The 13,061-nt window shown below is 41.5% G+C and overlaps 1 protein-coding gene across 24 annotated transcripts in view; it reads right to left on the bottom strand.

Annotated features, from left to right (window-relative positions):
* FN1 (fibronectin 1) overlaps window positions 1-9,106 on the bottom strand; it is a 76,246-nt gene extending 67,140 nt beyond the window's left edge. For 18 of the 24 annotated variants that reach the window (XM_017893506.1, XM_017893514.1, XM_017893509.1 and 15 more), the window contains exons 1-6: window positions 8,594-9,106; window positions 7,631-7,759; window positions 6,244-6,381; window positions 4,766-4,897; window positions 3,661-3,798; window positions 519-677 (exon numbers count right to left, since the gene is read on the bottom strand). In XM_017893506.1, coding sequence (XP_017748995.1) covers window positions 519-677; window positions 3,661-3,798; window positions 4,766-4,897; window positions 6,244-6,381; window positions 7,631-7,759; window positions 8,594-8,741 — 844 coding nt within the window. In that variant the 5' untranslated portion in view covers window positions 8,742-9,106. The remainder of the gene's footprint in view (window positions 1-518; window positions 678-3,660; window positions 3,799-4,765; window positions 4,898-6,243; window positions 6,382-7,630; window positions 7,760-8,593) is intronic. The other 6 variants (XM_017893504.1, XM_017893520.1, XM_017893522.1 and 3 more) reach the window with 2 other exon arrangements.
* Between the last annotated feature and the right edge of the window lie 3,955 nt (window positions 9,107-13,061).

Here is a 13,061-nt window from a genome sequence, read left to right as displayed (position 1 = left end):
CCACTACAAAAGAGCTCAATGTTGGAACAGGGAAGTATATTTCATTCAAAACAAACAAACAAACAACCAAAAAACAACAAAAAACCCAAATGTACTTTTTTTGTTCTTCCCTAGGGAAGAACCAAGTAGTCATATAATTAATTATAACTCTCATTTCCTTTCAAATGAACTTTGGATATTCAAAATACGTGTGCGTGCATGTGTGTGTGTGTGTGTGTGATCTATCCATGGTAGATTTTATGATGATAGGATTCTTTAAAACTCAGTTTTATCTTTTGGCCATAAATCTGGCTTTTTTCCCCTAAGATTTATTTGCATTATTTTCATTTTTTTTCTCAAAAGTTAAAACCTGACATTAAAAAAACTTTTAACAACCAATAATGTGTTAAATGATCTTAGGTTATTCGCTGAAACCCTGCAAATTATCCTCAAATGGCATATCAAAGGAAAGACGGATTTGCGGAAATATTTCTTGACCTGCTTCCCCATTTCCCGCCCCTGCTCGTCCTGTGCCTCACCGCTCGATGTGGTCTGCACAGTGGTGTGCCTCTCACACTTCCACTCTCCTCGGCCGTTGCCTGTGCAGATGCACTGGAGCAGGTTTCCTCGATTATCCTTCTTGCTCCAGGTGTCTCCAATTCTATAGGACGTCCTCGTGTCCTGATCATTGCATCTATCTGTGTCACAAAGGAAGCACATAAATACATACATCAGGTCAAGAGTGGCAAGTGGTCAATTCAAACTTAAAAAATGAATGCTATCTATGCCTGGTAATCTATTTTTGGTAATAGGTTCATATTCAGCTCTGGTGCTGCAAGGTATTACACTTCTGAAAGATGAAATTATATTTGTTACAATGGAAAGGGAGCTGAATGGTTTAGTCTAGTTTCATCTCTCTGTCAAATAACATATTCATTCATTCATTCATTCATTCATTCATTCATTCATTCATTCATTGTTTTCACACCGTTCCTTTGGCTAACTTCATTCTCTGGCATTATATTTCATCTTTTTCCTTCTCAGGCTTTTCCAGGACTTTTCTTAGTCATCACTGTCTATGGCCTGCCCTTCTTTTCTTTTTTTTTTTTTGAGACGGAGTCTCGCTCTGTCGCCGAGGCTGTGGGTGCAGTGGCCACATCTCAGTTCACTGCAAGCTCCGCCTCCCGAGTTAACGCCATTCTCAGCTGCTTCAGCCTCCGGAGTAGCTGGGACTACAGCGCCCCGCCACCACTTCCGGCTAGTTTTTTGTATTTTTTTTTTTTTTTTTTTTTTGAGACGAGAGGTCTCGCTGTGTCGCCCAGGCTGGAGTGCAGTGGGCAATCTCCGGCTCATCTGCAAGCTTCCGCTCCCGGGTTCCGCATTCTCCCGCCTCAGCATCCGAGTAGCTGGGACTACAGGCACCCGCCACCTGCGCCTGGCTAGTGTTTTGTATTTTTTAGTAGTAGACGCGGGTTTCACCGTGTTAAGCCAGGAGGGTCTCGATCTCCTGACCTTGTGATCACGCCCGCCTCGGTCCAAAGTGCTGGGATTACCAGGCTTGAGCCACCGCGCCCGGCCTGTTTTTTGTATTTTTTAAAAGAGACAGCGTTTCACCGTGTTAGCCAGGATAGTCTCGATCTCCTGACCTCGTGATCTGCCCGTCTCGGCCTCCCAAAGTGCTGGGATGGCCTGCCTTTCAATAGGGAACTTGCTTTAGAAAACTGTAAACAGGCTGAGTGCGGTGGCTCACGCCTGCAATCCTAGTACTTTAGGAGGGTGGATCACCTGTAGTCAGGAGTTCGAGACTAGCCTGGGCAACATGGTGAAACCCCCGTCTCTACTAAAAATACAAAAAAAATTAGCGGGGTATGGTGGCGGGCCTCTGTAATCCCAGCCATGTGGGAAGCTGAGGCAGGAGAATCGCTTGAACCCAGGAGGTGGAGGTTGCAATGAGCCGAAACCATGCCACTGCCCTCCAGCCTGGGCGACAGGGCGAGACTCTGTCTCAAAACAAACAAACAAACAAATAAGCAAACAAAAACGTAAAACAATGGGGAGGCAAGTGGATCTTAAAGGGTCTTCACCAATGGCTACAAAGAAGCTATAAAAAGATGGTAGTATCTCTTTCTTCATTTGTTATGTAAAAAATTGAGAGGATGCACAATTTCTTTTACTAAAATGTTATTTTCCCCTCCCCTATACCCCAACACCTACAGTATTTAAAAATCACTAGCAAAATAGTCCCAAATTATTCAGTGTTAGCCCTCCAATGGAAGAGTGGGATCAACATAAGATGATAATTTGTAACTAAATGACTATTAGTCTACGTGTTCATTTATCTGGTAAATAGATTATTGAAATTATAATCCAGATTTGCTCTGTGCCATGATGTGAGTACAGAGGATCTGATTTCTTTGTGAATCAGATATTGTTGCAACTACTGGGTTAGAGACAAAAAATTAACAGTTGATGTAGGTTCAAACAAATACACACTCACATTCATCTCCCACAAGAACAGAAGTTTGCATGAAGGTATAATTACTGATTAGAGCTTTTTCTCAACTCCCCCGCTAAAAGTATTATCATCCCCTGAACCTCCATAGTGCCACTTTCAGTAGTTCTGTTGAAACTTTTAATATTGTGTTTTGCAGATGATAAATATGTGTAAGACTTTCTCATCTCCCTGACCCCCTAAGTGCTCTTCAAAGGCTGGACTAATGTTCAATTCATATCTGCACCCCTATAATACCTTGAACAAAGTAAGTGCTTATAAAATTTTCTGGAATAAATGACTTCTCTTTGAGAAACTTTTCCCAACTTGCTATTTAAAGAGTTCTAAATAATAGATAAGGTTTGAATCAGACATCTAATTTGTCTTAAGCTAAAATATTGCCACAAAGATCCTGGAAGTCTGATGATCACAGTAACATTTTAAATGCAAAATATCTAATAAACCAGCAAGTTTCTGGGAAAGTTTTGGTCAAAATTGTTACCACTTTTCATGAGAGACCTATTTTTTGTTAGCAAAGAATTTGAATTTGGATGATGGCTATGTTAAGGTAGTTAAATGTTTTCAGCCAGATAAATAAAATAGGTTCAAATTATTTGGATTTGATTTTAAACTTATTTACAACACCAGCAGTTAATGGCTGTTTTACTTCAACAAACTCTCTAGTTGTTATTAGTGTAAAATATCAAAAAAGGAGCCTTGAAACCCAAAGGCAACAATTAAGACCCCAAGACAATCTTAGAAGGAGCAGTAAAGATGCCAGAGGCCAGTTTCTTTATAGCACTAATAAAATGCGTTAAGTCAGAGACACTATCCTTAACTCCAGAGTAGGTCATTTAATTTATGGGATAAATTGTTTTTAATTTTATCAATTTAGCCTATGAATGTGCCTTATTTAAATTTCGAACATAGAAGGAAACCTAAACCTTTTGTTCAACTCTTTGTCAGTGGCAGTAAGCTGAGATTGAACCTTATTGAAGTGGTATGTTTTTCTATTTATGTAGTCTTCTCTGAAGATGCAGAATAAGTTGGTTATGAAAGTTGTCTTGACATCCAGAAGTTACCAAAGCATGCTGGTATACTGGATGGGTTCTAAGTGACATAGTATTACCCGTCTCTCTAGGAGTCCAGAAAACAATACCTGGACTTTAACATAAGGATGTAAAACATACTTCTAGAGGTGCAAGTGATGCGTCCGCTGCCTTCTCCTAGGCAAGTACAATCTACCATCATCCAGCCTTGGTAGGGCTTCTCCCAGGTTTCTCCGACCACATAGGAAGTCCCAGCAGCATGATCAAAACATTTCTCAGCTGTAGGGAAATTTGGAAAAAAAACAGGAAAAAAAAAAAAAAGGTTATTTTGAATTGTGCAAGCTCCCTGTAATTTAAAGTGTAGTGTGTAAGCAAAAATTCAGCCACATTTTTTTTAAGTGGCACTCTGTTCAGAAAGAATGACACACCCAGCATCTAAGCACACAGTAAGTAGCCAAGGCGAAAGAAAGCTCCAGCTGAGTTGGCAGGCAGAAATTCCATTCTCCTAATAAGTACATGGACTACATATTTTCAGAGAGCCCCAAACTTCCCACCAGCATTTCCAGTAGCAAGGATCTATGTGTATAACTAGTCTGTGGGAGACTACATATGCAAAATTCCAATTATAAATGACCAATTATGAATTTTGAGTGGCCTAAATATGACAAAAAAAAAAGCTATTTTAAAATGTTGGAAAGCAAAACAATACAAAACAAGACAAGAATCTCTAAATTAGAAGATAAATAAACAGAGTAAAATTTATAGCCAGAAACTTTCAGGCTTATACTTACAGAATTCAACTGAGGACTGAGACCCAAAGAAGCTCAACAAGTTTTAATTTGAAAAGAAATGACCTGAGTGTGACAAGCACACACTATTTCATGTTTCAGTCCAGGACATTACATATAGAAATGTATCCAAAGTGTCATTTTTTTCTTTTAAATAAATTATATCTTGACCAAAGAGGAATCTGAGATCAGCCATTAGGTAAAAGAAATGACTTCATTCTAAATCTCTATGCTTTTGAAGCAAAGTTAAGACTTCTATGTGCAGTCAGTACTTTTTGATCTGATTCCTGTAAGAAGACTATGGATTATATAATAATTCATTATTTCAAATAAAATTCCCATTTCTTTATTGGTTTTCACTGGAATTCAGGTCTATGACCTACGTAGATGTGATTCTGGTCTAACCCCACATTAGAACTAAGCATCCCAGCTCTGGCTCAGCCCTGAGACTCACACACCTATGGGCTTGCAGGTCCATTCTCCTTTTCCATTACCAAGACACACACACTCTAACATGTAACCACCAGTCTCGTGTGGTCTCCTCCAGGTGTCACCAATCTTGTAGGACTGACCCCCTTCATGGCAGCGGTCTGTTGAAGATACAACACAAATGTTAGGAGAGGGCAGAACAGATTTTTCTCTTTTTTTTTGGTCTCATGTTCCACCCATGGTAGGTACTTAGGTTGGCTAAAGTAGAGACACAGACAACAGCTTTCCCATCAGAGACAGGGGAAACATTAACAGGTCTGGTCACTTGGAGTCAATTCAATTAAGTGTCTTGTTTAGAACACAATGGAAAACCACAGAGAAATCTGGATGGCAAGGAAGAGGTCAAAAATCCTGCTTTCCCAGAGAGATCACAGGAAATTGGGTCCTAAGCAGAAAAGAAAGGCTGGGAGGCTTGGTCTTCACTCACATACAGCAGGCTAAGACTGAGACTAATTCAGTGAAAAGGCCACAGCAGGCATAGCACTCCAGCTTTTGGGAGCGTGGAGAGCCTGTATTTTACCCTAGGATAGAAATGTCATTTTGGGGGAAAGCAAACAGACATATACATATAAAGTGTGGAAATCCTGGTAGTTTTCTAAGGTGTTAAGTCCAATGGCACATTCAAATGCTGAACTAGACTGTAAACACTATGGACCCTTGCCTCTTGCGATTTGCCTGTAAAGTTGGATAAAGCCTAACATGAAGTATGGGGTAACTTGACTGGGCCTATTCACATGGGACTCTTTTGAATAGAAGCCTTTAAGATGACTTATATTTAAAGAATGGATCTAAAAACTTAAATACTATGTTAATAGAATCTATTGGTAACTCAGTGAATCATACTGGAAGGAGTGCCTTAGCTAAACTGGAGTTGATGAGAATCAACCCGGTTCCCAAAGTTCCTTAGCAAACACTATTGGGTTAATAATTTTGCACTATCCCTTGGAATAGGGACATCTGCTTCCTGGGTACAACCTACTGGTCACCAAGAAACCAGACTGTTTCTGTGAGGTGTAAGAGGTCTCTGCATTGCAAACAAGAAGATCAGACAACATATGGCTTGTTCACTCTTCATGAATACCTTCCCAGTCACGGCAGAAAAGTCTCAGGATTTGTCTAGCTTGAAGATGTCCAGGTGATTTACAATGGGCAACTCCCCTAAGCATGTCTTATTGAAATGGAACCCAAGAGGTCTCTTGGTTCTACTATGTACACAAACACACACACTCATAAATGCACACACATCAAACACTGATTCCATCTGTGCTCATACCCGTCTTTAAGAAACACAGGAACCAGTTGGGTGACCACTTAAGAGTACCTGGTCACCAGGGCCAAATCCCAAAGTTAGGAATATCCAGTCATGGATAACAGAAAATGACACTGATCGTAACAGAGACATTCATATTTGGTATTTTGGCATCATTTTACACAATGTCTTCCTTACTTGCTATGGTGCAGCTTATTCTCCCTCGCCCAGCCCCGATGCAGGTACAGTCCCAGATCATGGAGTCTTTAGGACGCTCGTAAGTGTCACCCACTCGGTAAGTGTTTCCAGTGTACTTGTCAAAGCAAGTCTCTTCAGCTGAGGGGAAAAGGAAAGTCCACGTGAGCCTCACTTAGGTACAAGTTTTTCTAGTTCACTAATCTCCTCTAAAGGAAAACCCACTTTTCTATTCCACAAGTAACATGGTACAACTCAAAGAATAAAATGAAGTGAGAGATACAGATTTTTATCCTAGGCTCTAATAAGGCCATGGTTTCTGACCTTGACAAATTCTCAAATTTTCTGTAAATTATTCATATTGTAAAGAAATCTCAGGCTCTTAGAAAAAGGCCATATGAAGTACTAACTTATGACAGAGCTAGATTTGTGAAGGGTTTCAGATCCCAATCTCTGACTCAGGAAGTCAAACCAAGGTTCACATAAAAAGCAAACAACTGACTGGGCACAGTGTCTCATGCTTGTAATCCCAGTACTTTGGGAGGCCGAGGTGGGTAGATCACCTGAGGTCAGGAATTCGAGACCACCCTGACCAACATGGGGAAACTCTGTCTCTACTAAAAATATGAAAATTAGCTGGGTGTGGTGGTGTGCGCCTGTAATCCCAGCTACTCAGGAGGCTGAGGCAGGGGAATTGCTTGAACCCAGGAGGCAGAGGTTGCAGTGAGCTGAGATCATGCTACTGTACTCCAGCCTGGTGACAGAGCAAGACTCTGTCTCAAAAACAAAACAAAACAAAACAAAAACAAAGAAACAATTCAAAGATCCCCACCTCCCACCAGGCCTTAACATTTGTTAATCCTGTGATTTCCATTTTCCCCTCATGAGTGCTTCTCTGACAGAGTTGCTATAATTTATAAGAAAAACGTCAATGGTCCCAAAGGAATGAGAACTTTGAAGTGGCTAGTGGTTTTGTGTTAACTGCCGCTGACAAATTATTTTGTAATATAGGTCCCCAAAGTGTTTTCTGGCTCATAAACTAACAGTTTAAGAATTGAGACTGCTTTCTAATAAATTAAAATTTTATAAGCTTTTTTTTTTTTTTTTTTGTCAGAGGACACACAGAATCTTTGATTTTCTCATCAAAAACTGGGAGAATAAAGCAAAAAGAAGATTCTAGGAACTAATTTGGGAAAGATTCGTTTCTTTGTTTTAAAGGTAAAAGCATGTGAAAAGCAAACATAAGCAGTTTTTAAACGTTTATTCAGAGGAAATGACAGGTAATTCTATTAGAAAAATGGTGTATGTATTTTTACTTACGAATGCAAAGTTTAACAATTACCACTTCATGTATTAAAAGATACTAACTATGGGGCTTGTGGTCACTTACCTTCAGGTTTACTCTCGCAGTTAAAACCTCGGCTTCCTCCATAACAAGTACAAACCAAGGCATTGCCCAGGTAGGTCCGCTCCCACTGTTGATTTATCTGATAGTGTTTTCCATTGTCATAACAACCGGCTGCAAATAATTGAAGGAAAACGTTACTACATTTCCATTCCTCCTTTTCCCAAAATTATGGAATTTTCTTCATGTGAATATTTAGGTATATATTTTTTTCCTTTCAACTTTGCTAAAAGTTATATACAATGATGTCATTTGCATCTGGCCAGGGGTCTACATAAAAAAAGTTGGAAACATTTTGGAAGGCAGACAATTGAAATCACATTTTTAAAACATGCAAGGAACTTAAATATTCTTTTGGTCTAATAGTAAAAAAGGACAACTTTAAGCAGGTTTCTGAAAGCAAAAGGAGGGTGTGTCTTTGAAAAACGGAAAGAATTCCAACCTCTGTTCTTGGTGAAGTATCCTGAGCGGCCCTAAAGAGGTTGGAACCAATTACATCTCTTCCAAGTTAGTTACAAACAAGACAGCTATTTCAATACCCCCTTTCCACCCCCATGTTGAAAATATTTGACCAATTATTTAACAGAAGGAAATAAGTAGCAGTAAGGACCACACTAATCCCAGACGGAAAATTTATAGACATGCATCATTTTTCTCTTTAAAAGCAAGTTTTGGTTAATTCCTAGAAGGACAATCTGAACGTGCAGAATTTATTAGAACACGGGTAGGTCGCAGAGTCCGCGTCCTCCAATGCATGATCTTATCATCTCAGGCCCTCAGAAGCAGCCTGCTCAAAACTCGATCCTTTTGTGTGCACAGCTGGTTTCTCTCAGTAAAGCGCGCACACACTCGCACACACGCGCGCGCACAAAACTTCAGCCCCAACTTTGGTCGGCTTTAGGGTCCCATCCCTGAGGCAGCCTGTTTCAGCCCGCGGTCAGTACTCACGCTTGCTTTGACTGACAGCCACCGGGGACTGGGGCTGAACCATTTGCTGAGCCTGCCTCTTGCTCTTCGAGGCTCCCGTGGAGGGCACCGCTGTCCCCAGGCACAAGACGGCCAGCAGCAGCAGCCCGGGCCCCGGACCCCTGAGCATGTTGAGACGGTGGGGAAGAGACGCCCTCACCGGGAGGCAAGTTGCCACCAAGTTTGCTTCCCTTCGCAACCTGCGGGAAAAATCCCTTCCAATGCCTCCCGGGGATTGACGCCTCCAAGAAGGTGGGGGCCACAGGGTGGGGAAGGGGACGGGTGGAGGGACAGAGGGGATGCAGAGGACCAGAGAAGTTGTGGCTGCAGGTCCCCTCTCCCCGCTCGCGCCTGGGGTTCCCTCTCCTCCCCCTGTGCAGCACAGTCGGCGCGGGCGTCCGAGCCCCGGGAGCCGGGGCTTATATGGGACGGTCCCCTCCCGCCCCGCTGGAGGCCTGCGGCGCGGGGGAGGAGAGACCCGCTGGGCTGTCCCCGCCCCGCCCGCGGCCGCCGACCGCGCACCGATTGGCCCGGGCTCCGGGTGACGTCACGGGGGACTGTGGGTTCGCAGCGAACAAAAGAGATGCTGATGGCCCGCCAGGACTCGGGCAAGACAACTTTTTTTTTTGGTTTCCTTTGCGGTCATCAAACTTTTTAGGGGATGGGGGCAGGGATGGGAAGCGGCTGGGAGGAAAGGGAGTGGCTGGACTTGTGTGAAGCGAAGGGGTTGCAAGACGCTCCCCCTTCCCTTTTCTTTTTTATTGGGGTGGTGGTGGTGTTTGAGGACATTGCGTCACCTCTGGTCGGGGTTGGGGGGGAATCTCTGCTTATAGGAGTGTATTTTGTGGGGAAGAAACCCCATAAAATATCCACCACCTTGCAGCTGTAAGAATCCAGACTTTTCAGTCCCAGGGCGGGGCTGCCTTTCCCCCTACCCTGCTCCCTTTCTTTGGACTAGAGGACACTGACTCGGGACTCCCTTATTTTGTCTTCACAGCTCCCTGTTCGGACTTCCCTTCTCAGCTCTGCCCCTGTCTGGCTCTGAGACAGGGCCAGGGGACGAACGGGGAACGAAGGGGAACAGAGATCTTGAATGAGCTTCTACTAAGTACCGGGAGTTCCGCGGGGCGCTTTGCAGATCCCGGGGAAGTTCAGAGAATGAAGTTTTCCTTTGCAAGGACAAAGTAACAGTTTGCTTTTTCACAAACGCAGGAAAGCCTTTCTTTCCTGGGGATGGGACGCCCGTTTCCACTGAAAGTGAAATCACTGTGAACAACCTGAAAATTGGAAAGTTGGACCAGCTGTGGGGAGAGAAAGGTCTTCGTGTCCTTTCCCCCGTTCACCGTGCCAGTGACACACAAAGCAGAGATTTTTTTGCTTGAATCATTAAAAGCCGGGTGGATGGGGGGCACCCTGTGTACTGTCTTGCCCTCCTTCGGCCCCTTTCTCGCATTTATTTGCCATTTTCTTTTTGCTGACACGTTCCATTACAGAATGCCCCCTCCATCCCCGCCGCCAGATTTTTTATGTTTCAATTGTTATTTACTCCAAGAGTGTGGAAAGTTCTTTAAGATTCCCCCGTCTCGAACTCTAAACCTAGAGTAGAAAGGGAATCTAAAAAGTCTCTCATTTAGCAACTCATCACATCAGTCCTTTTTTCAGACAAACGCAAGCACAATTGCTTTTAATGATCTTCAGAAGGAGGAGTCCACCGCTTCCACAGTAGATCCAGAGAGACCCAAACTGAATGTTTTGCCTTCTCCTTGCGTTAGGATTTCAGAGGTTCCGTTTACTTTGAGAGGACATGAAGCTACTAATAAAATATATTTATTTCGGCAAGGTACCTGTTTTTTCCAAAAGTTTCACCTTCAGTAATTGCCACAGGAGTAATTAGAACTCTGTCTTCTATAAAATGCCTGACACATTAAAGACACAAAATTAGCATTTGTTTTTATTCATGCAAGGATTTAAAACCACACCAAAACAAAGCAAAACACCCAGCAAATATCAGTTTCCTACAAATAGTGTAAAAAAACCTCTTGAGGAATCTTGGTGACCCACACTCCAAGTTGAAAGAGTGCCATGGATTTCCCCAAATTTACAATTCTGTCTGGGTTAAAGGATTTTTTTTGGAATTTCTCATCGCTTGACAAAACGGTTTTCTCTTTCAAATATAAAAGAGCTCCTTGTAAAATGCTTGGTAAATTTCTGGGAAGCCGAGTGTTTCTTCCAGAGGGATACCTGGAAATCCGGATGTAAGCAAGATAAACCTGTAGCTAAAGCTTTCTTAAAATCCATTGATTCTGGGGGAAGGAAATAAGTGATTAAAAAAGTATTTTCTCAACCAAAACCATGATAGTTTGATATATTTACTGTACTGAAAATACACTAGAATAATATGCATAGTGGAGCTTGAAGTGGAAAGCCCATCTTACATTTTGGAAGAAACTTCTGTATTTCAATCCCATAGATATCTAATTTATTTAAGGAAACAAGATATCTCTGTCTCATAAGAAAAAAAAAAAAATCTGACTGATTTTTATAGAAATGCTTCAGAGTTTACTCTATTACTTGAAAGTTTTTTTTTTAACTTTAGAGACAGAGGCTTTTCTTAGTTATGATAACAGGGCTTACTACAGTATTCTTTAATTATCAAGATCCCTTGCAACTCTAAGTCTGTTATCTCTAACTGGAGAGATAATTAAATCTTAAAGACCATTCTGACTCTAATTCAACCAATGTGTGTGGTGTCCAGGATCTTTGGACTTCCTTAAGAATTCTATTTTATCAAGGTGGTTCTTCCTGAGTAAGTTGTATTCTTCTATTGGTAGGAAATGCTCTTGGATTTCTTTCTTTCTTTCTTTCTTTCTTTCTTTCTTTCTTTCTTTCTTTCTTTCTTTCTTTCTTTCCTTCCTTCCTTCCTTCCTTCCTTCCTTCCTTCCTTCCTTTCTTTCTTTCTTTCTTTCTTTCTTTCTTTCTTTCTTCTCTCTCTCTCTCTCTCTCTCTTTAAAACTGTACTCAGAGAGGGAAATGTGACAAAAGGGAAGTCAATAGAGACAAAGTAGATTCACGGGTACCCAAGTTCATGGGCTGGGAACAGGAATGAACTGTAAAAGGGCACAGGGAATCTAATTGAGGTGATGGAAATCTGTGTTCTAAAACTACATTGCAGTGATAACTGTACAGTTTGGTAAAAGTTTCAGAATTCTAGGGATTATACACTTAAAATGAGTGAATTTTACGGTATGTAAATTATGCTTCAATAAACTTGTTTTTTTTCAAAGGTTGATTTTAAAAGTTAGTATTTGCTCTTTTTTACTCTCAACCATCTCCTGATTTTGGTTTCAAGGATTTGCTCTTAAGTAGCAGCAACATACACAAGGCGTCCTCATTTCTTCATTTTTCTAAGGGGAAGTTTGCCGTGAATATAGTAGTGGATTTATTCTTCTACACCAGTAACTCCTTCTGAAACCTGCTATTTGTGTGAGGGCATATATGTGGCAGAGACAGAACAGATCTTCATTTAGGACTGTGCCTTGTTTCTTCTTGGACTTGCCATAGTGATAGAATTTTCCCAGAGCCTCAGACAACTTAAACTTTTGTAACAAAAGAAACACATATATTTTCGGGAAGTTGGGGGGGGGGGGCGGGGGGTGGGAGGCCATGGTATTGGGAAATTTTATGATTCCAGAAAGTTAAGGAGAAGGTTAAGGAGGAGCATGAGCAATTATGGAAATCTGAATTAAATTGATTTCATTTGTTTTGAAGATTAGCGATGGAGACATTTGATTAAGCACACAAAAGAATTGATCACATCCAGTCATTTAGAAGGACTGAAATAAAAACAGGCCAGGTGTGGTGATTCATGCCTGTAATCCCAGCACTTTGGGAGGCCAATGTGGGAGGGTCACTTAAGCCCAGGAGTTCAAGTCCAGCCTCGGCAATATAGTGAGACAGTCTCAATAATAATAATAATAACCAGATTTGGTGACAGGCGCCTCTTGTCCCAGCTACTCAGGAGTCTGGCTTGAGTCCTGGGGGAATGACTTGAGCCCAGAAGATCGAGAGATCAAAACTGCAGCGAGCCATGATCACACCACTGCACTCCAGACCCAGCCTAGGTGACAGAGCAAGATCCTGTCTCAAAAATTTAACATTTAACATTGAAATGTTAAATGTTAAAGTTTACATTTAAATATGTCACATTTAGATGTTACATTTAAAACTGTTACATTTAGATGTAACATTTAATTGATGGGCTGTTTTTCCTGAAACCCTTTCCCTTTTATCCTGTTATTAATCTCTTTCAGTTCTGCTAGAGAGGAGACCACTGACTCTGGAGAGTTTGAACTTTCATTTCATCTTCTTCTATAAGTAGATTAGAGGGAGATAAAAATTAGAGAAAGAGGGAGATTAGAGTAGTTTTTTTTTTTCTTATTTTGATTTTTTT

Source organism: Rhinopithecus bieti, unplaced genomic scaffold (assembly GCF_001698545.2).
Source record: "Rhinopithecus bieti isolate Rb0 unplaced genomic scaffold, ASM169854v2 scaffold_23918, whole genome shotgun sequence".
In the NCBI taxonomy this organism is placed as follows: Eukaryota; Metazoa; Chordata; class Mammalia; order Primates; family Cercopithecidae; genus Rhinopithecus; species Rhinopithecus bieti.
Note: the sequence above shows the minus strand (reverse complement) of the source record. Positions and strands in the feature narration are given on the sequence as shown.